The sequence below is a fragment of the Apodemus sylvaticus genome, chromosome 4 (assembly GCF_947179515.1).
Source record: "Apodemus sylvaticus chromosome 4, mApoSyl1.1, whole genome shotgun sequence".
Taxonomy (NCBI): Eukaryota; Metazoa; Chordata; class Mammalia; order Rodentia; family Muridae; genus Apodemus; species Apodemus sylvaticus.
Window position 1 is genome coordinate 20,559,953 of NC_067475.1, and position 27,082 is coordinate 20,587,034.

At 39.7% G+C, this 27,082-nt stretch overlaps 1 protein-coding gene across 1 annotated transcript in view; it reads right to left on the bottom strand.

Annotated features, from left to right (window-relative positions):
* The window catches only part of Unc5c (unc-5 netrin receptor C), a 197,347-nt gene that overhangs the window by 9,987 nt on the left and 160,278 nt on the right, over positions 1 to 27,082 (bottom strand). Inside the window, exons 12-15 of the mRNA XM_052178827.1 lie at positions 18,394 to 18,562; positions 15,791 to 16,024; positions 2,703 to 2,852; positions 1,474 to 1,638 (exon numbers count right to left, since the gene is read on the bottom strand). Of these exons, the coding sequence (XP_052034787.1) occupies positions 1,474 to 1,638; positions 2,703 to 2,852; positions 15,791 to 16,024; positions 18,394 to 18,562 (718 nt within the window). The remainder of the gene's footprint in view (positions 1 to 1,473; positions 1,639 to 2,702; positions 2,853 to 15,790; positions 16,025 to 18,393; positions 18,563 to 27,082) is intronic.

A 27,082-nucleotide genomic window follows, 5' to 3' on the forward strand; every position in this document is an offset into this window, starting at 1 on the left:
AGGGCCAGACTCCTCACCCCCCCTCCAAAATTCCACAGCCTTTGTTGTGACAGGAGCTGGGTGGTTATTGAACTTTGCAGACCTGCTGGGCCAGGAAAGTGAAAACACCCTCCGAAGCCAGCAGGGGTGGTGCTGTGTGCCTGGGAGATAGGGCTGTGCATCCAAAGGCCTGGCGGTTGCCATGGCACCCTGACACAGAGATCATTCCTTATGAATGTCACCGAGGTCTGTGACTAAAGTTGTTTATGAGTCAAAAGTCTCATGAAACTACAGGAGGAGAGGATGGCCGCGCCTCACAGGCTGTGGGAAAGAAGATCGGGGCTTCCGTGAGCTCGCATGCTCCCCCCACCCACCTCTGCCTCGTTTGCTAAGGAAGATCATCTTTAAATAGGACATGTGGCACAAAACAGGCTGAACAGACTGACATTGCAGTCATCTTCAAGCAGAAGACAAAAAAAGTGTTTTAAATCACACTCCGCTGGCTGTAGTAGTTTTCACAGGCTTTGTAGCTCACACAGCAGTATGGAGCTGGGCTCCAAGGGGCCTCAAGGGGCAGCTTTCTGAGCAAATGGCGTATTCACCCTCCTTTGTTCCTCCAACATGAAGGTTTACCGCTTTTCAAACCCATAGTCTTTGCATCCAAAGGGGACAGAGAAGGTCATGGGTACCTCCTATTTCCTTACAGAGAGGTTTGAAATAACAGCAACTATTGTTACTGCTGGAATATGAATGTATAAAACTGCCCAGATGTGTGTGTGTGTGTGTGTGTGTGTGTGTGTGTGTGTGTGTGTGCGAAAATCATCAGGGACAAAAGCAAAACTGACCGCTATGGGGAGTATGGATTTTCTTCTATTCCTGGAGTATCTCCCCCACTCTGCAGTAAAGGACATCTTCTCTGATATTTGGAGGTTAGAGAAAGAAAGGAGACCTAAAAGTTTCTCCTTTCAATATGAGAGCAAAGTGGGCTAGCAGGCATCCCTCTTTTCCTTCATTCCACTCAGTAGCACATGATTACGACAAAATGATAGAAGTCCCTGTGAGAGAAAGGTGGGCAGAGGAAGGACACTGGTGGAAGGTGCCATGCATGTGCTACTAAAGCCTTTCACTTGAAGTTCAGATCTCAACTGTGTTTCTCTCGTAGTGTGTTAGAATGTGGTCTCACTATTTGGCCATGGCTGGCCTACAAATCACAATTTAGGCTCAGCTAGCCTTGGATTTGAAGCAATTCTCAGGAGTGTTGGGGATTGCCAGGATTTACTGTCATGTCTTGTTCTCTTTTTATAAGTCATAGTATGAATATTAAATGGATGGCATAAGAAAACTTCGTTTGGAAAAAGTGATTCCTTTTCCAGTTGCATTAAAGTCATAGGAATGGTTTGGGAAGTCTTCCATGTTGCTTACACGGGGAAAGCTTTGCCCCCCCCCCAACCATTCTTTCCCAGGACCCTCTCCAGGATCTTAAGAGTGTCTTACCTCTGACACAGTACAGTTGAGCTGGAAGATCTGCCCTTCTCCTTCAACCTGCCGCACACAGAGTTTGCAAACCAGCTCCACTGTGTTTAGGCTGAGTCTTTCCAGAGTGAAGGTGCAGTGGAGGTTTCTTTGAGAGCCACTCCAGATATGGTAAAATGGAATTTCCTGCAAGGCAAGGGGTGGTAGCCATAAACAAGAGATGCTGGGTGTATCCATCAAACACTACAGCTTTTCCTTTCTCCACCTCATCCAACTTCATGACTGCTCTCTGCACAAATATAGCCTTACCTCTCTTCACAGAAAAAGACAGAGGTGCAGAGAGGTTAAGAAACAGCTAATATTGAACAGTGAGGAGACTGGAACCCACGGAATCAACTCTGGAAACCACACCGAAGCAGAGTATCTGCCTCTCATTTAGAAAAGCAGCCATTGTCAATGAGGTGATTAAAGAGCTTAGGAAGATCCTAAACTAAACCTCCCACACTCTTACCATGTCTCATTAAAAAGAAATCCCTGGTGTGGCACACTAGAGAAGAGCTAACCACAGGACATTGTGATGGCCCCACATCTTTTCATGCCTTTACCTTTGCCCATGGCAGGGGCAGCTAAAGATCACTCAAATTGGAAATGAGTCCTCACAAAACAGTCCTTACTTAGCCTGAGAGGCATGAAGCCCATGCCAGATCCTCACTTGTCACTGTCAAAATTACTGTACAGAGTCAATCCTATACACTTGTGACAGTTAAGCCAAGGAAAGGATTCACAAATGAATATGGTATTTAGGCTGAAGTTCTGGTGCGAAATCCAGAAACAGTGAGTGACAGTGATATTCACTAACTAGCCATGTCAGCCACCAAACTCTGATTCCTGCAAAGTGCAGAACTATGCTAGCTACCAAGATGGAAAACCAATGTGTGTTAGATCAGGTCACAGTGCCCCACTTCCTTCTTGGGATGCACTTGAGGCTGTTTCTACTAATGAAGTAAATGCTGAAAACTAGCTTACTGAAATAACAATACAGTTATCATAAGAATACTTTAAAAACTATTCCTTTAAGTATGTTTATTGGATATTTTTCAGAACCTGGACCCATACTGTTTGGGAGAAATAAGTGTTGGCCTGGGAGACAATGGCAGTGTCTCCAAGAAAAGAGATATCTATGACCATTACATCTCAATCATCTCTCTTATATCCATATCCAAGTAGTGAGTGTCTCTTGGTAGCCTCACCTGATACTTAGCCAGCAATTTGCTCTTCCAGAGGGAATGGGCGATGTCATGAATTGACAGGCGCAGGTTATGGATGCTACCTTTAAAATGAAGAGCCTTGGGTTCTTCTAGAAGCTGTCCTCCCATTTGTCTCTCCAGTTGTAGAACTTCCTATAAGGACACACCCCAAAGCAAGGTATATTATTGACAGAACTGCCTAATTTCCATCAGACCTCTCATCAAGTCGATAAGTTTCTTCAGCATGTCTGTTGGATAAAGTACTGCACTTCACTAATGCCATGAATACTACCACCTGTGGGACCGGGACCTTTAGTATGAAATACTGACCATTTTGCATGGTCTTAAGCCACATTGGCAAGCAGCCTATGGAATTTGTGTCATACCACATGTGAGAAAATGCAACAGTTTTTTTTTTTTTTTTGTAGTTGGCAACAAAAAGAGACTGACACTGAGAATGGGAAGTAATATGAATATAAGAAAAATATTGATAGAAATAGAGGTAAACCAATAAGAAAGTAGATTTTTCAAAAGAAAATTAAAAAAAGAAAGTAGATTCATTGAAATTTGAGAGAAAGGAGCTGATAATTAAAAGGTGACTTCCTTTGTTACATTTGATAAAACTAACCAACAACAACCAAAAATGTGGATTATTTTAGATACTTAGTGCAGTTGTTTATGGTTTAGTTATATACAGAAATGTATAAAGTACCTAAGTCATAGTTACTAAAATTTCATGTGTATGTGTGTGTATGTGTGTGTGTATGTGTGTGTATGTGTATGTGTGTGCATGCACATGCACAAATAAAAACATTGAGTGACATTCATTTGATGTCCACCTTTGTTCATAGATAGCGTTTCTCACAATCCTGGACCTCTTCAAATAGACTAGGCAGTGGACCTCAGAGGGTGACTCTTCTCTATCCCTGGTATTGAAATTACAAGTTTATGCTATCATTCATATGCAATATTTTTTGTAAAATAGGTTCTTGGATTTCATGGCCAGAACTTTACCAACTGAGCCTAAAGGAGGATCTATCTATCTATCTATCTATCTATCTATCTATCTATCTATCTCCTCTTAGAGAAAAACCTTTGGATACAGATAGGGAATATTAAAAACAAAAGTTTCTGAACCAAACAGCTACCCAGATTAGATTTTAAAAAAGACTGCCCCATCTCTAAAAAATTCTAGGTGAAATAACCCCACTCCATCCTTCATTTACAGTATAGAGATGTAACAGGAAGACAAAGTCTATATTCACTTCCACTCTTCAAGCTGCTTAATGGGACTTAATGAAGCATTTCCAACTACAGCTGAAATTATCCAAACAGCAGCTTACTGTAAGTTATTAATATCAATGCATGAAATGAACATCCCTTGTACTGTTCTCATGTTACCAAAGTTTTAATGATTAAAATACTGTGTAATTCATGACCTTTTAAAAGTGGGGATTCAGGAAAATAACTATAATTGTAAATAAAATAAAGCAAAATATGGTTGTCTTTGGAGGTGGTATTTCTGTCAACAAGAGGAAATTCAAGAATACAGTTGTTCATTCAAAATGCTATCTGCATGCACTGAAGATCAACCAAAGTATGAAATATAGAGGGACCACAAGGGACAAGTTGGGTCTATGTTGGGAGATACCCAAAGAAGCATGTGCTTTGCATTTGTTGAGTCACTCTCTGGCCGTCTAGTCACTACTGAGTTCTACAACATCATGGATAAGATGCAAACAGCCCAGTGAAACTGCTGCTTCCTGGGTTCTTAGCTTCCATCACCAACTGCTGAAAGGTCCTTTGAGGCATAGAAAATACTAGGATAATGGGGAACATAGTCTCAGATAGGGAGTCCTCTAATTAGTGTCTAATGGAAACCATGAGGCAAGGTCCCTCTGGCACAAATGCCTGTGTGGTCCAGATGTCTGATAGTATTGACCTGCTCTCCTCCATGGCTGCCAAAGAGATGAGTAGCTATTACTTGTGACAGGAACTGAGCAGGCAGCTAGCCACACTGACACAGAATCCATGTCACTATGCCCTAGGTCTGCTGTGCTTACCTCAGCAGACTCCCAGGGTCCCCAGTAGGACCTACAGATCTAGCAAGCCTACTATCACACATAGCCACCCTCCCTGACACCACACACCCCATTCACTGACAAGAATCTTCTGTCAGCCTGTGAAACCAGGAAGAGATGTGAGGGTTAATTGCAGTTGCTTCTGCTTCAGCAGGAACACATAATGAGCTTATGTTGATCATGTTCAGTGTCTAGTTAGCATAATAGAGAAAGCTGATGTTCCCAGTGAACCTGGCACCTGACAAATTCTAAAGCTAAAATGATGTTTGTTTATAAGCCATTAGAAGAAAGGAAACATAATTAGAAATCTTTGAGATTACAGTCATGCCAATCAATCAGTTCTAGCTTCTTTCCAGTATGCCCTAATTACCTCATCAAGACATCTAAAGAGCAATCGATAGTAATTATCTGATTACTATAGATCTTCATTACATCCAAATTATCTCCCTGGGATGTCTGAAAGAAGATGCATTGTATTCTGGGAGGTAATTGTACCCAACAATGTAGAATGCACACCCCATCCCTACAGTCAACATAGAATGCCAGAAGGCAGCACCTTATCATTATCAGTTTTCTTGGCAGGACAGACAACATAACAAAATCTGAGCTGCCTATTGGCTGTGACCTTGATGTCAAGAAATTTTGAAAACCAAGTCTGGGTTGGAGTCAGTCCAAGACTAAGGCTCAGTGTTTAATTTCTCAGAAGTCATGCTAAGGAGTTTTCGTTCATGAAGAGTGCGCCTAGAGTGGCTTGGGGAGCCCCTTTCAAAGAGAGAGAAGTAAACAATCAACAAAGTACCACTTAGTAGCAGTGGGGGCAGAGAACTCTCTCTCTCTCTCTCTCTCTCTCTCTCTCTCTTTCTCCACTAATCAGGAATCCCATAATAAACTGCTGTGCAGAGCTAGAACATGAGCTATTGACTATTTCTATCAGTAAAACAATAGGATGTATCATCTACCAATAAATACCTGATTGCGAATTTTATTTTAATTTATTCTCAAATTATAAACCCATATTAACACATTAATATATCAATGTTGTATTATAAAAAACAAAGGTATAAGAAGCTGGGTTTAATAAGTGCAGAATGTTGTCTTTTGTTAGCCAATGGTGCACTAGGCTGAGGTGTGTGAACTTGTTCTCTGTCCTAAAGAGAGTTGGTATAAGCAGCTGTTCTCACAACAATATCTGGGTGAGGAATCAACTCAGGAATAATACTCAAATTTAACACAGTTTTTCCTGAAAAAATAACAACTAGTGCTACTACAATTAAGATTTTCAACTTGACAAAAAAAGACCATGATTTACAGGAGACAAGAACCAAAGCACTGACTGGATATGGGGGCATACACCTTTAACCCAGCACTCTTGGGGGCAAAGCCAAATGGATCTTTGTGAATTCAAGGACAGCCTATACAGAGAGTTACAGGACAGCTACATATTCAGAACCTGTTTCAAAAAAATAAATAAAATAAAAACACAAAGCAACAACAATAGCAATAAACCAACCAAAGCACTAAAGGCAGTTAAGCACAAATTATTTCAAGGAGTAAGTGGAACTCGTTGGTAATAAAAATCATGTAAATCCTCCTGTGAGTCAAAATGGCAGTCACACTCAGTGGCTCAGTGGGTGCCACCTATAACCTTTTGTGTCAAAATAGGCATCAACCCACAGGACATGCTACTCAGGCTATTTGCATATAGTTAGTGTTCAGTGCTCTGATCTGAGATATGCTATGGCTGTTTCAACTTAAAAATACACTGTGACTAGTATCTAACTTCCTCCATGAAATCATGTTAGTTAATATATGTGATATGGATACAATGGTGAAAGAAAAATAACTGACATACTCATCAATGAAACACGACTTTACAGCTAAATAAATGCTTTCCTCTCCTGGCCTTCTTGGAAACAGTCACTCAGTGTCATCAAAATATGTGTCTTATGTCAGGAAGTATGTGGCTTGGGTGCTACTTCTCTTCTGCATGGTATGGAGACCATGTGAACGCATAACCAGACTGAAAAGAGATCTACTCTAAAATAGTGTTTTGACAGAATGTTTTTGAGTCACAAAGGTTAGGTTATTTCATATACCTTAATGGAGAATCAGAACCAAAGGTCAAAAGATTTAGGAAGATTTAACAAAATATCGTGACCTTGGCAATAAATGTCATAATAAACATTAGGATCATCTAGGTTGTTTGTGCTTAGAAATATAAAGGTCACCGTCCTTTGTTGAGGTTGTCTTTCTTATTGGCAGCCAGACTCACCTCTAACGGTTAGTGTCCTGTACAAGCCTACTCAGTGCTCTGATAAACTGTCATTGCCATGTGTTTTACTTTGAAAAGTATCTCAAAAATGACATAAGAGTGATTGACACCGGATCTCTGTCACATTTCTTCATGGGAGCACACATGTCTACATGTACATGAATCCTAGAGCAATGTCACCAGGAACTCTACCTGGGACCCGAGAAGCTGCTTGCTACAGCATCTGCTTCCAACAGGGAGCTGGAGGAGGCCTGAATTGATTCTAGAAGCCTATGAAAGACTGCAGCAAAGGCAGCAACATGGGATTCCACCATAGAAACAAGCAGCTTGCACAATAACCAATTACACCAAGGCATTAGCCATGCCAAGCCATTAGCCTGGGCCACTTAAGAGGCATAATAAATCCAAGATCCTTTAAAGGCCTATGTGGAAAAATAAAGCAGCTCTGGTCTGGGCTTAGGCCTCTCACAGGCTCGCAGCTAGTAAGATATATCCACATTGGGCCAGCAGAGGAAGGGGAACAGAGGCATACGTGAGAACACGTGGCTCTTACGTTCTTTCTATATGACCAGAAACTCTCATTCTTCAGGACTGTCCAGCCATGTGGAATTTGCCTTCGCTTCCCTCCCTGCCCCCTTTTCTCCTATTAGGACTTCCAACCATGGCAAACGTCCCTCTAGAGAAGGCTCACAATTAGGGTTCCTGGTTAAATTTCAGGGTTTTTTTTTTATCACTAAAGATCACAAAATCACTTATCACTGATCACTAGAGAGGGTAGGAAGGAGAGAAAACCACCTCTTTGTTTTACTGGTCTACTTGGAATTATCTGTCTCCTTACTCAAAAATAAAAAAAAAAGAATATTTCTGTGTACTCTATTTCCAGCAGAAACAGAAATATGGATGGACTCCATCTACTTCTGCTAAGGAGGTGAATCTTCCTTACCAGGTCCACTAGTGGGTGTAAGGAGCTACTGTAGAGAAATCATGGAGGCCCAAAGATATGAAAGTCATAGAAGCTAGCCTCCTCCTCCAGAAGTTTTTCTGCTTGCCTTAGCTTAAGGAGCTAGGAGCTTCCCTTTGCTCTGTCCCTGGTGCTGACCCAGTCCAGGGCTTTGTGAGGGCATTATCTTCACAGAACTCTATTAGGTGAGAATAACTTAGCACATGGTCAGCACACCAAGCACACTAAGACTCAGACCAGCCCTTAGTGATTGTGTTGACTGTACTAAATCTGCCTTCAGATTCAGTGAAACCTGTCCTGTTTTTATGTAGTCTTTATTCCTGTGTTGAAACATGCCCTGGTCATTTAGTAATGAGAAGTTTCTTTCTGCTGCTGTGACTATTTCCACAGCCCCTGTCACAGCAGTGTGCCTGCACTCTACCAAAGCAGAGGCCAAAAAGAGCAGCAGTCTCTCTCTCCTGTTCCCTGCCAGCTTTGCAGCAGGCAGCTCTCAGCCCTGTGCCTGCTGTCCCCGCCTCTGGCCTTCAGGCCCCTGGCTGCTAAGCTGGGCCATGGGGAATAGCTGACAGTCAGCCAGCCTCTTCCACCTGCTCAGGTCAATGTCACCTCATGCTGCTATTTTCCTTTCCAGTGTTCACACTGGGGTGCTCTGCCCTCCCCTAAGTCTGCCTGCCTGCCTTCATTCTTAATAATAATAAGGCTAGACGCCAGTGACCACGTGCAAACATTCCCCGTCAAAGTCCCTTCATTTCTAGGGCTCTGCCTGCTGTTCCAGCAGCTGCTGCTGCCACAGATGCTTGGGCTGAGCTGCCACTTTCAGCCTGCCTAGTCAAGGAAGTTGGTGATGCTCTCAAAGCAATGAGCCAAGGGTCCAACTCAACAGAAAACCCATGTCACTTTTCTCCCCTGGATATTCTTCTAATGTGAACAAGGATGTTTCACACAGTATCATGGAACAGGGACTTTAGGATCACTCTAGTACATGTGACTTCATGTTGAACTTCTGTTTACCCTTTAACATGTTATTATTCAAATTCCATGAGCAATTACCAAAAAATTGAAGACAATACAAACTTACTATCTTGGGCTATATAGGCTTGCAGGGAGAGGAGTTTGCTTCCTTTTCTTTTTCTTTTTTCAGGCTGCTTGCTTTCCTTCTTGTGATTTGTTCTTCAGTCTTCATATCCAACAATGAAACATATACCGTATCTCCCTTCCATCCTTCTAACACATACCGACCACAGGTAAGGGAAGTTCGCTACACTATTCAACAGTTATTATTGTTTTATATCTTCCCTGTCAAGGGAGAATGCCAAATTTGTGAAGTCCTTTTGCTGTAGATATATTTATACCTTTACATATTTATCTTGTAGGTATTGTCAGAGAAGTATTAAGGTTAGCACAACTTTTCCTTTCTTATGCCCCCTAGAGAAGAGTCATTTTATCAAGTAAGTCATTTGCACAATATAGGATAGGGCTAAGTCCAAGTCTCATAAGAAGATGATAATGAGAATATGAATTCTGAGACATCATAGAGATCCCTATGACAATACCTGGCCAGCTAGACTGCCACCAAAGAGGAAACATCCTAAAACTAGAACTCAGATAAATCTAACATCTTTGTTGATTTAATCACATTTCAAATACCATCATAATCTCAATGCCTATGTAGGAACATTAATAGGATCTAGTCCTAATTTTGTGCCAAATTCCATAATGTTGTCCTTGAACCTTCCAGGGGTCCTGGAGGTAGACACAGTCATTGGAACCTGTGGCATATTTTCTTGTTTTTTATCTGATATATGTGTAATATGCATGGATAGATTAATGTCAGAAACCAGGACCCTGTCAGTTTACTAGACAAGTTAGTTTTGAGGTCACCTGCTGCTGGCCATGAGGCAGTAGCAGATGGACAACAGTGGAGCTGACAACAGGTGGCAGGATGGAAATGAAGCCACCTACCCCTTTAACATGTTGCCTAGCAATCTCAGCCCAGGAGGGCATCTCACCCTTGGCAACAGAACATCATCAAAACCATTTTGTTTTCCCTCCTTTTCAGTGTTTCATTCCTTTCTTTTTGTATCTTATTTTTATAGAGTTACTGTTCTCTCCTGGAGCCTACATTAGGGTATTTGAGAATTAGATTAATCTAAGGGAAAGCTTTCTCTGTACCCAGAGATCCCAAAGAGAAAACCAGATTGTGGTAATGTATATGATTTACTCTGGATCACAAATACATCTGTCAGAAACTCAATAAACATGCATACAGAATAAATGCACAGAAAAATAACTCTTTTTAAGTTTTAGATTTCAGGATTTATTTAGGGTCTTTATTATGAGAAGGCATGGCTAATAGGGAGTAGAATTACTTATTTCTACATAGACGTATTTTTCTCTCTGGGAGTTTTAAGACTTATTCCAAATATAACCTTGTTCTCTATTAATTTCTAGACTATTTATATTAGGATTTAAGGCTTTACAAATAATGAAAAGAAAACATCATTTTTATTACTTTAATCACCCAAGGAGGAGGAGAAAAAAAGAAACAGTGATACTCCAAACTTCATCTTTTCAATATACTTGACCTCTCTATTTGAGTTTATTCTAGACTATTCTCACAGTTTCCAGCATCTTTATCTCCTTGTGTGAACTCAACCTCAGCTTTGCTCCCACTGGTCCTTCATGCGCGTGCACAGGAAGAAAGCATCCTGAAAGGCATATAAAAGATGCCTGCTGTCTTCCGTCGGCCTTGACTTTTACCCCGGCAGTCACTGCTGGCATTCTGATTCTACATCAGTGCTTCCAAATTGCTAAGTGAAGCTTTTAAGTTTCAGGTGACCATTTTTTTGCTCCAGGGCTTAACAAAACTCAGGAAAATTGTTACAAAAGCTGCCAAACTCAGAGAGGTAGGCAGAGAGATGAAAGGATGCTTCAGGGCTTCTTGAGCTGACTGATAGGGAGCCTGCTTTTCTTTGTCTAGCCACCCATAATAATATAACTAGATTAAAAATATTTTTAATATACCCAGAATTTATTTTAAAAAATAAAAATTAATAGTCTTGGTACATTCAAACAATGATCTTTTCTAATAACTTGCAAGGACTAAGTAGTTGTATTCATTGAAAATGAGCACTTCTTTGGACACCCACCATAGTCTCATGATTCTGTTTTCCACAACCCAGAAAGACTATTACTATCAAACTGCAACTTTATGGGAAGGTCAAGTCCTTGGAGACACTAATGGTCATCCAGTGTTAGCGGTAAGGAGTTAGCTTTAAGCATAAAGCAGGAAGATTTCCTTCTTTCTAGGGTTCAGATTTAGAGAGAAGAGACTACATCAAAGACAAGACAGCATAAAGGGCCAATATTATAGAGTATCCATGGAGAGGGGAGATTACTGTTAGCCATGCAGATGGTTGTGATATGATCAGGATATGGAGGATAAATAAGAAGTTCCAAACCAAACAAATGCTGTGTGAAATATGATGCTTTAGGATGAGATCAATAAAAGAACAAGGGGAGCAGGAGAGGCCCTGCCCAGATTAGTCATCTTGGGATTGTAATGAGCCTAATTGGAAATGGGCATGAACAAAAAATAAAGAATTTGTTAATGTGTATGCATCATTGGTGATGGGATTGGTGTCGCTTGCTACGGCTCAATGGGAGAATGTGTTTGAGATGAGTTCTCTCCAAAGATGAATAAAGAGAGAAGAGAATTTTTGGATCAGGAGACTAGGGAAGGTTGAGGACTTTTAGTCTAATACTAGGAGACATGCTCAGATTGGAGATCCTGACAAAGAAGACGTTACTACTGAGACTAGAATATGAACACATCTACATGGATGGATGAATGACTAGAGTGGGAAGAAGACTAAACACATACCTAGAATGGCCAATGTGGGGTTAACATTGAATCTGAGAGAAAACTTGGAGTTGAAAGACTACAAATAGGCCCTGATGGGGCTGGTAGAAGCAGTGGTTTGCACTTAAGAAAATACATAAGGAAATAAGGTAGCAATGAACACAATGAGAAAAATCCAACCCACCAGTGGAGAGAAGTCCCAGAGAAGATATGGAGTGTGAGAATGAGTAGAGATTTCTTTCCCACCTTGTGGTGAATTAAGAGAGCGGGGCTTCCATGTGGGTTCTAAGAGAGCTGAAGAGCTGCCTGCAAGGTCCAGTAGTGGCTAAGATGAGTAAGTGAAGGAATGGGGGAATGGATAACTTGAGGACTCAATATGTTTGTCCTTAATGGACTCACACAGTGATGTGTAATCATGTTTAAGATACTAGTTTAAAATACTAGTCCTTAAGTGACTGTACTATATGCAGAAATCATTGTGGTAAGACCACAATGTCCAAGTCCCAGCCAATATAGAACAGAGCCTTTGTAGTAGGACCCTGAAACAAATCTCTGAAAGCCAAGTAGATTTTGTACATGTACTGTGATAAAGAATCACTAAATAAGAATTACTGAGAAGGGAAATGAGAAGGAAAGGAGAAGGAAGGATGCCAAAGGGTGATGGGCAGAACTTGGAAATGTAAAGACTATGAGATGAGCCTGGAGATGCCAGACTGCCAGTGAGAAAGAGCAGGAAGTATGCCAAGAAGGATGATTTTGGTACTGGAGGGCCGTTTTGAGCTAATGAGCCTCTGCGTTCCTATTCAAGTTATGGGTAAGGTAGTGGCTGTCCCTGAACCGTGAACATGGCTGAACCGTCTCTTCAGAGTGTTGAGTAGACCATTTACTTATTACCAGGGTTTTGGTATTCCTGCATCATTAAAAAGCCAAGAGGTGTAAGAATGTCTCATCCATAATTCACATTTCTTTCCTGCTAAGTGCTGGATCCCTAGATGCTGAGGGTGTATAAATGTCTATCTGGAAAGCATTGACCATGATACAAACCGCTCTTGGGCTGCTTTCACGGCTGAGAGCAATTTACTGGTCTTTTTTTTTTTTTTTTTTTTGCATTGACTATTTCTATCCCAATTCTGTAATTAACATACTCAAAATTTTTTTAAAGTATAACATTTTTGCATAATTTTTGTGTGTCTGTTTGGAAGGCAGGTTAGGAGATTCTGAGTATGTAAGTTATGTGTATAAAACATTTTAGAAGCCATTCAATGTCTTTGGCTGTGTGCTTCTTGAAGCAATTTTTCATGGAATTGTTCAGAAGATTCACTTTAATCAGACCCCATGGCTCTCCAACAACTGTAGTTTTGTTTTCCGGGAAGAATTTCAATCTAGCATGATTTGTATTCTGATCGTGTCTTAGAAGTATTACATATATCTGCAAGGAGGATATAGAAAACAACCTGAAGCCTTACACAGGGCTACATTCAAGATCATTTACTTCCACATCAGAAAAACCAACAAACACTGTCATTAAGAATATATACAGTGTCCAACAAGGTTCTTTTCTTCTCCCTGGAAACATGGGTGGCCATTTCCACCATGAGAACTGCACAGTTTCCTATGGCTGTTCATTTTTCCCATGCATGATCTTTGAGGTGGCTTCCTAGGATCCCTGTTTTATAACCACCATTTTTTCACAATCCCAAATTATTCTTTGGACAGAAACTGCCAAAAGAAATACCCTGATAGTCAAAAATGTTCTTCCCTTGGCTTTCTCGACTCTTTTTACTGATTTTCCTCCCCTGGTACTGTAATTTCCTTTGGCTGGCTGGCCTTCCTGCTTCCATATCATGTCAACCACTGTTTACTCCCCATCTGGCATTTCATTCAAGGTAATTCTGTAGGTCAACTATAGTTAACTGCCCATACCTGAGATTTGCTTCCTCAAATACTATTGCTATGTGACCTAGAGTCACTTAAAGTTTCCTGACTTTTGGAGTCAACATCTATTAAAAGAATAATAATATTTTCTTGGAATATTGTAAAGATTGAATGAGTTAATAAAAAATATGTAGAATTTTGACTGATAAATTGAAGTACCCAGTAATAGTCATTATTTTCATGAGTCTACTCTTCTCTTTGGATATTTTTCCTTCAAAGAGCAGTAGAGAAATATCATGATATCATTAAAGCCTGGATCTACACATTGGGATCTATTGTCTGTTCAGAAAAATCAACCCCATATATGATTGTTTGAAATGTGTATGTTACTTTAGAACTGTTGCATCACATAATAGTTCTACATATTTATACATATGTATAATATCTACATATTATGTGTAGAACACATAATAATTCTACAATCAAAATTGTCCCTTGAATATCTTTAGATGCCAGATTTATACCCCTAACTCAATAGTCCATTAAATAAAATTATTTTGTCATCAAATGTTTGTGTCATTCAAAATTAATAGCTGATAATTCTCATCCACATGGTGAGAGTTTTAAGAGACTGGATTTTGGAAGATAATTAGATGGTGAGGGTAAGGCTCTTCTGAATGAGATAGATGTCATTATAAAGGGGCCTCCACATCTTCCCAACCATCTCTACCTTGTGAAGACTCAGCAAAAGACTGCCTGTCTGAAACCTGGAAGAGCCCAACCCGTTGACACCCTCACACTGGACTTCCAGCCTCCAACATGATAGGAATAAATATCCACATTTAGGTCTCTTCTCCCATGGAATTAGTAATAGTACTGTAAATTGGCAAATTTCACAGAGCAACCCACCCTAGATTTGCCATTGTTAGAGATGGAAGTTTGATCTTCTATCCACTACTTGAGTGAATCACTATGCTGCCTGCTCAAGACCTCTTATCACTGTTTCCTTCTCTTCCCCCTGGTATCATCACAGCTCTGCCACATTTTTTTATTAACCTGACTCTGTCCATTGAAATCAGAGTCATGTGTCTAATGTGTATTTCCAACCACACCTAGCTTCTGTTTAAACTGTTGTAGACTCCACAGACTCTCTTTGATAAGTAAGGTCCATCTTATACAAAGATGCTATTACCCTCAGCTTACTGGTATAATACATCTGCATAAAGGCATCACTTACTATTCAGTTTTGTGTGTTTTTATCCTAGGCATCTTTATCTAGCATATTTAATGATTTTTCCTATCAGTGACGCTTAAAACCTTACCTTCCATTACAACAAGACTCAAATGTTAACTCTTGTTCAGATTTTCTTAAAATACTCTGTAGCTTATCTTCCTGAACTCTCAGAGAATGTTGCATCTCAGCTGTGACATTCATCATGTTCTGGCTTATCTCCTCAACCCTGGCACACTTCCTTTATTCCTCCTTCTAGATCATAACTTCTTCAAAGGCACTTATTATATCCCTTGAAGCTTCAAATGGGATAAAACGGATGGCAATAATCACACCAGGAATTAAGCTCATTTATTCTGCAAAGCAGCAGCCTGTTGTCAAATGCTAACCCTCTCCCTCACAGCCCTCGTAAAAAGAATGGGAAAGCATATAAATGAAGTAGCACACTAGAGGAACATACAGTGTGAGCAATTACGCCAATTTCTTTTATAGGAAGAACGCAGCTGAGATAAACATGGAAGTAGATTATTTACCATCCATGGGCTTCGTTGCCAAATTCTCCTACATTTTTCATTAAAAGAGCTCAAGTAAGGTAAACAAAAGTAGCCCTTGGGAGGAATTAACACAAAGAAAACATCTTATTTATCAGCATGGCCTCTGAGATATATCTATTTGTGTAACTGCTTCCTCTGGGACCCAATGCGTGTGTTTGCACACATGCCCAGAGCCACCACCAGGTGTTTAAGGTCACTCCAATCCTTAGCTTCCAGTTAAGGGTGAAGAGGGTTGGTTGAGTGGGAAATGCTTACCTTCAGGGCATCCTGTGTGTCATCCAGGCAGTAGACTCTGATGCTGTACTCCAGGGAAGAGCAGCAGAGGGGCCCAAAGATCGCTAGTTTCAGACGCTTGGCAGCTGCTTTGGTAGTGGACTGCCCAACCAGGGCGTACGTACTGAGATTCTCTGTGAGGATATGGCAAGCCTCTGCATCCAGCTGAATGTAACAGGGGGTTGTGAAGTTTTCCTCCCCAACCACCACCACATCCTGGGAATGAGGGGGAAGGGAACATGGTTATGCCAACGAGGACATGAGCCAGCCACCATGGATGGTGGCAGATAAAACAGAAATATGTCTCTGAGTTCTAGTTCATCTTTCACAAACTTTGGGGTACCTATTTTTATTCTCTAGCGTCAGCTCTTTCTATTCCTGCCTATACATGGATGCAATTATTGACATAAGTATCCTGGAATCTACATGAAAAGACAAAAGATAATAATAAATTATCCCTTTTAGTATAGTATACCTGAGTTCATTAACTGCTTCTGAGGATTTGGTGTTTTAATCTTTAAATGTCTTATTTAATCTTTAAGTATAAGGTACCACCATAGACTGTCAACCTTTCCCCAACAAGCCATATTTAAAAATAGAGGAATTAAGACATTATATTGTACCACTGTACTTTCTCTTGCAAAATTTATACTACAGTAACTTCATCAGAATAGTATACTTTCTCCTAAATAATCTCAGCTCTCAGAAACTCCCCAAGGCGTTCTGTAGCAGGTATGCATGACCTTTTACATGCCTGTCTCATATTTTTTGTATGTAGTCCATTAAATAGTTCATTATTTTAGATGCAAAAATATTTAGTATAGAATTAATGTAAGTGATGATTTTTGTAAAATAATAGTTGCTAATTCAGTCATATTTTGACTTATTGGCATATAACTAAATGGTTTAACTTATATACTAACAAAGAGGGAGGTCATTTTTCCAAGAGTCAACATTTCACCTGTTTCCAGTAGGCAGGGTAGTAGGGGATAAGACATACTAGAGACTGGGTACACAGAGCATGAGGCTGGGTTAAGAGTCTAGTTCCCTCTGAGGTCAGCCAATAAGATGGCAGGTACAAGGCCCTCAGAGCCATGGTTTACTCTTGGTTTACCAAGTACAAATCCTGAATTTTATCTAGTCTCCCAACCTTTAAGTAATTAGGATTGAGAATGATTGTGGAAGATAAAACACATGCATGAACACAACTCAGTCTCTGAATTAGGTCATTTTGTCAGCACAGAGAGTGAGTCAGTTCTACAATGCTTTCTTCCAGGTGACTCTAACTCATGGTGACTGCCGACTATTAAAATGTTAGTGAATGAAATTTAGTCTCCAGGTCTGGATAAAGATATGAATGTAGTAGGTGATAGCTCACTACTACCTCAGGTAATAGTTTATTGCTTAGGCCTTATCATATCAGCTGACATAGAATGAGCCATATTTTAACAAAATCAATGAAATCATAATTTGAAGTGAATATAAAGGAATCTTACATCGATGAGAGAAGCAGATCAGGGACTCTAAGGTTATTCTAGGTCTCATAACACTGGAGACAGAAGGACCTGAGTGGGTATTGTTCAGGAAGTCTATGACTGACAATGGACACCACGGCCCAAGCTTATCATTGTAATTTCCTAGACTCTTGAGTTCACCCCTATGTCAATGAGATCATTATTTAGCCACAGAAATTGAAAGAGCACTTAGCACAGTATCTTGCAAACATTTATGATAGAGCTTTAGATATTTTTGCTTGTTTTGATGGTTGTTGACTCTGTGTATGTGTATTATGTATGTTTGTATGTATGTATGTATGTATGTATGCATGCATGCATGTATGTGTATGTATATATATATATATATATATATATATATATATGCCTATAGATATATTTAAAGCTTAAATGACGTTAAAGTTAGGAGTTAGGCCTGTCTAAATCTATTTATAGATTACAGTTAAAGTATAACTCCAATCTCAATCCTAGATTTGAGGTACTCTAATAAAGAATAATTCCTTCATATGGCCAAATGTAGCTAATGTTCATAGAAAGGGAAAAAATGTAGTTAATCCCAGAATATTGTGCTTTGCTGCTAAGTCAGTTTTCCTAAAATATTATAGCTTTAAACTTTCATGCATATCTTTGTAAATTTTTTTTTGGCTAAAAATACCATGTGATTATATTGTAACTTCACATTTTGCATATGTAATTTTTAATTCATATATATTTATACTATCATTTACATATGTATTTGATAAAGATATTCTTGAGAGACAGATGCTAAGTGAAGAGTTCTGATGTAAGTTCTGATGATCCCTCCTTTCCTTCTCTCCCAACATGGGGTGCCTATACTCCTAGTGGGTTACCAGAGACTTCAGAGTATCCTTTATTCTGTGAGCTGATTGTGAACATCCCTTTTCTGGTGTACATCAGTCAGAAGATAAGGAAGTAATTACTAGTCTTCTGTCTCTCATTTTGAGTGTGAGCTAAAGGCTGTCCTTCTTTGATTTAAAAATAAAGGTCTCCCCTCCTTGTATCAGTGATGGACAATGGGTACCATGTTTCTCCCACAGACATTCCACTCACCTCCCACTGTCCCTGCACAGCCTGGTTTTTGAGCTGGATCTTCCAGTCCTCAGTGCTGGGGTCTGCACAGTGATGCAGTGTGAGGATGACAGGGCGGGTCAACAGAGCTCCAGGAGGCCCACAGCTTACCACAGGGGTCAGTAGCGTCTGAGAGTCTTCCATGGAGGGCCTGCATGGAGAGCAGAGGACCATACTTGTGACATTTCCATGGTATGAATGCACTGTGTCATCTCCAAGATCTAAAGTTGGACAAACAGTTCAAATCACTTCCTCAAAACACTTGAGCAGGGTAGGTACTGGGTGGTAAGACAGATATAAATGGAAGCCATGTTCTGTATAGACAGGCTTTCATCTTGTAAGACAGGAGGTTTTTCTGACAGTGGAACATTTGCCAGCATCTCTTTGATCACCATCCTCAGACACAGGGCTGCCTTGGGTAGCTTCCTCTGAATTCCTGCTCTGATACTTTCAGGATGGAATGAGACAGAACAGAATCCTTATGATGTTACATAACCAGCTTTTCTGATAACGCTCACCACTGGTCTCACAGTGGTTTAATACTTTTGTGTTTTCAGGGCCTAACTTGAAAAATACTTCAAAAAACTCACTTCAGAATGAGGACACCCTAGAGCTAAACTTAGTCGAAGTGACTTTCAGGCATAATTCAGGCGAGTATAGCAGATTCATTCTTTCATATGTGAGCAGAAAGAATATAGAATGGCATTTCTGCAGCAAGTTAAAAAGAGATCACATCACTTATGTATTTCACACACAAAAAATCTGGCCATAAGGGACTCAAAGATGCAAATTATCCTTCCTTCTTTCCTTCCGTGTTCCTTCTCTCTCTCTCTCTCTCTCTCTCTCTCTCTCTCTCTCTGTCTCTGTCTCTTTTTCCTCTCTCTCTCTCCCCCTCTCTCTCCTAAACTCTGTCAATATCTTTCATGTGTATAACAAACAAAAGTAAGTTGATTAATTAATCCAATCTGCTAATTAATATGTGAGGCAGTCATTGCAAAATTCTTGAGGTATTTTGTGGTATTTTGTAATTAGACTAAAGGCATGCTTCTCAACAGTTCTCACACTGGCTGCTGGAAAAAACATGGCAACTAAAATCACAGGCCCAGGAAATTTTAGGAGGGTCTTCAAACTTTGTCCCTTCCTAGAACAAGGGGTTCAGGATAACACAGCTGACATGTGGTAAGTGTTTTAGACACATGCAAAGTTATAGATCATGGTTACCAGAGCACCATTCATTATCATTTATTATTATTAACTAAAATGAACATGATCTGTCTTCTAGTCATTTCTTTCCATATATCCTTGACCTGCGAACTAGGCCACTTTATATGATGTATTTCGAGAGATTATTTTGATATCTTCTCCATTACAAATCACCGTCATTTTTTTCCAATATCATCTGGCAAGCAAGGATTCTACCTCTCTCCTTGTGTTTCCTTCCTGTTCATGAGGCAGTTGTCAGTAACTTGGTGTCTCATTAAATTGAGAATCCTAAAATCAATCTGAAATTTAAGGGTATAGCACATAAGGATGGCTATTTTCTTTAACTTAGAATATGAAGATACAGTCTCATCACAAAATCATTGTATTGGATTATTCTCAATCAATAACACAAATATTCTATACCAGGCTCTAGTTAATAGGGGAGGATGGCAATATCATTATTAAACATCTCCTTTATAAAGTAGCCAGTGAGAGCCACTGGAAGCTAAATAGTTTGTTAAAACTGAGCCCTCAGATATTCCTAGCGTAAGTCTTCTTAGGCTACACCAAGCCTGTAGAGTTTTGTGTTTGTTAGACACCTTTCGAACCTCAACATATTTATAAATTTACTTTAGTAAATTTAGTATACAGTACTTAATGCTATGTCATTCCTCCAGATATTATTTATCTTCCACATTCTTTTGACCTTCATGAATTGGATATGTCTACCATTTTCGTGGTCATTATAATAATCCCTGCCAAGACTGTAACACAAGAATAAGAAAGGGCTAAGACCTTCGCGCGGTCACCACTTCAAGCATTTCTCTCATCGGACATCAATACCTCCAAGACATTTAGCTCAACCAAATATAACCCCATTAAAATGCACATCTTAGTGACATCCTCCTGTCTTATTCATGTGGACATTTAAACGGACATCTCAGATTCTTCCATAATTGCAGTGGCTACATGAAATTGATTTGTCTCTTTGTATTACCTATAGTTTATGTATTATTTATCACATCATCTAGACGTTAGTGTCTATGCCCTACTCTTATCTAATGCTGACCAATGAACAGAGTTGACTGAAGGATGGCAACTATGATTATTTTTAACATTGTTAGAAGATAATTCTTTATAGATTGTGATAATTGATGTTCTTAGTGGTCTTCAAGGAAGCTTGTCTGCTGTTTCCTTGGTACATAAAGATGTCTACATCTACAGGGAAAGAGAGGTAGGGCTGTCACTCATTAAGAAAGGCTCAGTTTCTCCATATATGGTGGTACTTAACTGAAACTATATAGATATCACCTGATACTCTTCAAAATATTCCTGAGCTTCAGCTCAGAAAACTAACACAAAACTGATTATGATCTAGAACATACAGTATTGTGACTGATGCACTTTTGGACTGAAAATTTGTGCCATTATCAGTACTGACGTGACAAGACAGCTAACCTGAGAGCTCATATGTGGGGCCAGACATGAAAACCTTCACAGTTTCCAGTTAATCATCATCCCTAAAGCTTACAGTTTGGTCTCTATTGCCTTAAGATTCTTGACCCTCACTGCTCCCTCCTTCTCCTGAAGTTGTACCAGGATCTCACTAACTTCAGTCTCTCCCTTCTGTCTTATTCTTTCACATGGAAACCTCAAACAAGTGTTGCTTATGTCCAGTCCTTTAATATCCTGCATAACACGTTTTCTTTATTAAATCTGCAGTTTTCTAGGCACCTGAGGGTTGTACATCTATTTGGCATTGGTTTATGGCAATAGCTTGAGACTTCAATATTATCCCTCTACCACCTTGGTTTTCATTTTATCTTAACACATTTTGTCTTCTTCCCTTTGTCTAGTCTCCCCCCATCCTCATATCACATCAGTGAAGCTTTGCTTTCATTTTGTCATGATTAATATTACACTGTATGCCTTTGGCAGTGACTTTATTGTTGCCTAATATCACTTTTCCTACTAGGAGAGGAATAACCCTGCAGTGCTGGTGCTTTCCTGAGGCCTTACCCTACCTTTCAGTTACAAGTGTACCTTGAGAGATAAGCAATCAATTTTACAGGGAATGGCCTCACGTGGATCCATGTCAGGTGGCCCTAGCAGAGAGTTGAGGTCTGTCTCTCAGGCTGGTGTCAGCAATGTGTACTTGGAGAAGGGAAGGAGGGGCTTCCTATCACTGCCAGTGAACATAAGGGAGAAATGAAATCCCACTGCTGGCTTGGAAAATCGTCAGCTGGGCACTGTCTGAGAACACCCTTGGCATGCAGTAGTGGTGGGCTGTACTCTCGGAGGAGGGAAACCAAGTGGAGGATGGTGGGGGGAGGGGCAAGTGAATGTCAAATGAGTGTCAAAAGAATTTATTAACTCAGTGAGGCGTGGAAATGTGATGAATAGGGAAGTGAGGAAGATGATGGTAGAATATGTAATGGAATGAAAAAGAAGTAAGATTTTCATTCACTTCTAAGGGAAGCAGTTTCTACTGTATATGAAATGAGAGACTTAGGTAAAAGTTAATTATATTAAACCAAAGGTCAGAAGTGTCTAAAGTCACAGAGCCTTTGTTTACATAAAGGGAGGTTATTCATAGTGCATAGAGGCAAATAGTTGAAATTACATGTAAACCTCACTTATGATTTTGTATGTCCTATGAGCTTTTGGATGCCCCATGAGCTATCTGAGTTACTTAAGCAAACAGTCTGTAGAGATTAATTGCAGATGACAAGGAAATGATCACAGTATAAAACTTATGTACAGAAGCAGCAACTAAGTAGAAACTCAGAATGTTTAAAGTGTATAAAAAACAACCAAATAAAAACTTAACAAGGATAAAACCAGGTTAATAGCTGGACAGGTCCTTGTGCCCTTTGGGCAAAGTACATAAGGAAAAGAAGCTGGTTTTCAGAGAGAATTGCTTCCAGCTCCTGCTGGCCATTACCAGTGAGAAGACCATCCAAAGGGCGTTATGGACAACTCTCATATGTAGCTGGATTAACTGCTCATGAATTCCTGCAAAGCAAGGTAATCATGGGACCCCTTTCCAGAGGAGGGAACCTGAGACACTAACACACTTCCAAGGGATGCTGGGATAACTATTAGCATCAAGAGATCTCATACGGAAATCATTTCACTTCTTTCTCACTGGTGAATCCAGGTTTACTGGCCATGAGCTTAGGGACATTTTGCACAGGATCTGCCTCCATCTACCTCTGGCTGGACATAAGGTGCTTTCTGTAAATGCATGTCTTTCTGTCAGGTCCCATAGGATAATAATCTCACCCCAGGCTCAGGTGTCTTTTAAAGCACATGTCTTCCCATATAACTGGCGACTAGAAGTATTTGCATTCTGTGTTCATGACAGGAAATGTCTAACTCACTTCTTATCAAAAGCTCAATAGAGGGAAAAATAAATAAAAAGTCACTCTGAATGGCATGCTTCCATTTTCCCAGACAGGTGGAGTCTATCTTCAGATGAAGTTAGAACGGCTAAGGAATACGCTCCGGGGTTTACCCTTGTGGAATTATTTTACTCGGTGTATACTTTGGGTCCCTACAATTTGCTTCCCTTGAGGATCATTAACACAGAGAGTCTTTAAACTCGTTGCCATTGTCATTTTATCTTAGGATCTTAATGACTCAAAACGTGTTTTTTATGAGGAAGCAGAGAGAAGAGAAATGTTCTCCTTCCAGTCGTATTGTTCATGTGGATCTTAAGAATTAGGGAAGACTTTCTTTTCCCTCCTTTTCCTTCTTTCATTCTTTTGCAACAAAATCTGTCTGTTATTAGTACTGGACTTAAATTCTAAAACGTCCTCTCTCAGTGTTCTGAGTGTTAGAGTTTCAGACATGTGCTACTGCACCTGGCTACCTTTTCCTCTGGAAGCTATGAAATAACCAATTTATTATATATCCCCAGGAAATGTGCTTCATTATGCTACTACTTTATAATCCTCCTGCTCATCTGACTTTATATATAACTATATGTATTTAATTTATAACCATAAATATATTTACTAATTTATTTACTAATACTAATATATTTCAATATATAATAGTATAAATATATACACACACTGACATACAACATATATTAGTATACATATATAATATATATCAGTACATATATCAGAATATATTATATATATCATGTATTTCTATAATACATCTCTCTATGTATCTATGTATCTATGTATCAATGTATCAATGTATCTATGTATCTGTCTATGTATCTATGTATCTATGTATCTATGTATCTATGTATCTATGTATCTATCTATCTATCTATCCATCTATCTATCTATCTAAATATCTATAGAAACTTAAGGACCTGTGAATGTTACTCTGCACTAGGGGTAATAAAAATATTCAACACAAGTAAATACAAACCATTTGTAGAAAGAATAATTACTTTTTATACACAGAAAAATGATTAACGACCCCTGAGACTGATTGATTTTATTTTGTTTTGTCTTGTCCTAAGCCAAGGTGAACAGCCGCTGCCCACCAAGTGTTTTACCAGAAGTATGAACTGGCTGGTACTGTTTGCTACAATGACATGCAGTGTTCATGGCCCTCTGAATTCACCCAGCTGCTATCCTCTACAGCTGAAGCTCAAACTGTATTGGGGTGCTGCCACAGCATGGGGTGCCCTCTGCCACTCTCCCATAAATTTCCTTTCCATCCTTTCACGGTATCCTAGTCAGAGAAGTGATTGTACATTTTGGATAGAGGGAAGAAAATAGAATATTGATAAGGTCAAAGATCTCTTCCTTAAGATTCCAAAGCCTTTGGCTTTAAATAAAATTTATGAAGTTACTCTACTGAATTTGATTCACATCAAGAAAGTTGTGTTTGTGAAGAAAGCTTAAGATCTCAAAAAATATGGTGGGGGGGGCATGGCTCAGGGTGTAAAGTGATTGCAACAAAAGCATAGGGACCTTAATTTGATATTGAGCATGCACATAAAACTACTATATCACATATACATAATCTTAGCAATGGGATGATAGTGACAGAATGGTCCCAAGGGCTTGCCAGCAAGTCAGTTTGACAGACTGACTAGTACCTGTGTCAGTAAGAGATTCTGTCACAGAAAAAAAAAACCATATAGAGACATTGAGGAAGAAACCTAAAGTCTACTTTTAACTCCCATGGATGAATGCATACACCCTAAAAGAAAATGCACATCAGAGAATATTAATGAAAGCTAGAACACAAGATGACCTCTCAGATACATGAGAGGACCTCACAACATTAGCATTCTATAACAACAACAATGTATTTTCCCTGTAAAAGCACAAACATGTACTTCAGAATGAGTATTAATACAAACTATCACTGATTTAATTCTGCAGGGTCTTACATGTGTTTCTATGTTAGTGAGACTCTATATACCTCATGATGAATCCCACTTTAAAGGTGAGGGAACACATTTCTGGGGAATCAAGTCTCAGCAACACATCTTACTCAGTGATCAAGGAGAGCTAAATATAAGCCGAGCACATCTGACCCCAGAACTCTTCTGTTTTCCAAGGTGACATTGCTCCTGTGTACACCACTCCATAGACCCCGCCTCCACCTTCTCATTTTCTCACTTCCTGGCTGCATTTGCCACTGCTCAGTGAAGACCTTAACAGTCTTTATGTAATACATGTCAGAGAAGCCAGGGCAACGCGACCAGATGCGTGCCACTTGACGTGCCATTTGCAGCAGAACCGGGAAACGTTATTTTATTTTATTTCTTTCTCGCTGATTCCTTTCATGGCATCCAGAACTGGGTGTGTTTCCAGCTGGATGGCACCCAGCTGGTCATCTGCTGATGTGAGTTGTCTGAAGGGAGGCGTGAACTTAATTACATGTGGCCTAGTGAATGTGACAAATGGGGCCTTATCATTACTGAATGTTCTCTACACAAAGCACAGGCTGGCAGATGCCTGACCTAAATGAGCCAGAGATGGGACAAATCATGTCTGACCAAAGGAGATGAAGAACTACAAGGCCTGGATTTACAAGCATTTCTTTCTTTCCAACTTTTTAGAGCTCTGGAAAAAATTACAAAGTCTCAATTTCCCCATGAATACAATTTCTCTGGCTTGTATAGAAATGTGACCCCTTTTTCTTGTTTCTAGAATGAATTCTTAAATATCTCATTGAGACCAAAACATTATCCCTTATCAATTCTTGTGGACACAATAGATTGAGATCTGAAAGTCAAGTCCCTGCCCCCCCCTTTTTTCTGTATCCTGTACTGGCCTTGCAATTTCTTCAATCAGCCACCCAAAAGGATCCATCAATTCAAAATTCCCAAATGTGAAAGCACATAGGACTCTATTTATAATCTATAGGGAGCCAGAGGACGTTTATGAACAACTTAATGATACGGGACACTTCTTTTTAAAGAGAGATGTGGTGTCTGGTGGTGTGGCATGCTGGAAGAGGGAACAGTGAGCCTTCCTGAAGGTCTGAGTTGGGCTGCAGAGAGGCCAGAGAGGAGTGTTCCAGGGTTGAAGGCAGGGGAATAATAGGTGGAAACTATAACAGAGCAAAAAGAATTTCTTAGCTGGCCAGACGTCTTACAGATGAGTACATAGGCCACGAGGCTGGGAAGTGGGCACATGGAAAGCACTCTCGTGCTTGTTTATGTTGAAAGGAAGCTAAACTTGAAGGGATAAACTAGGCACATGGCTTGTATCTGAAACATGGGTAATATATAATGAGTGTCCATTGAGTATGTTTGAACTAAAGAAGGAATATGTATAAGGATACATAAGCCAGAGTACAAGAAAATCTTAAAAAATCAAAGGTAAAGAGGTGTTTAACAAGGATGATAGTAGAATTGAGATGTAAATAATGAGGAAGAACCATTTGAAACCGACTGGGTTTGTTAGCTATGGCATATAGGACATTGGGGTTCTTTAGCATCCTTTTATTGGTAAAATTGTCTATAGAACTAGTCTAAAGTGAGTTAATGGTGAAGGAATGAAACAACATATATATGTGTATGTATATGTACACACACACACACACACACACACACTGATTTTCTATAGTTTGAATTAAAGACATGAATAATGCCCAAGTATTCCTTGTCTTTTTTTTTTTTAAGTGTCTTGGTCTCGCTGTTGTCTGTGTAGATGGAAGAACACTACCAGAGGGGAAAATGTTCTGGGTCATACTGTTATAAATACCTGCATCTCCACCTGGGTGCATAACAAAAGAGCTTTTAGGCCACCAAAGTCGGGGACCAAAAAGAGCAGACTTCCTGAGGATGAGCATGAGGGTAGGAAGTGACTACGCATGAGTCACCTGGTCTGTGTTTGTCACTCTGACTCTGCTCACAGCCAGACCTGAGGATGTTTTCCTTGGGGCCAGTGGTGGTCCTTACACAATGAGCATCTCCATTTCGAAAATATCTTTTGTTTTAAGATCTCAATGTGGTTTTGAAAGCAATAACCATCCAAGT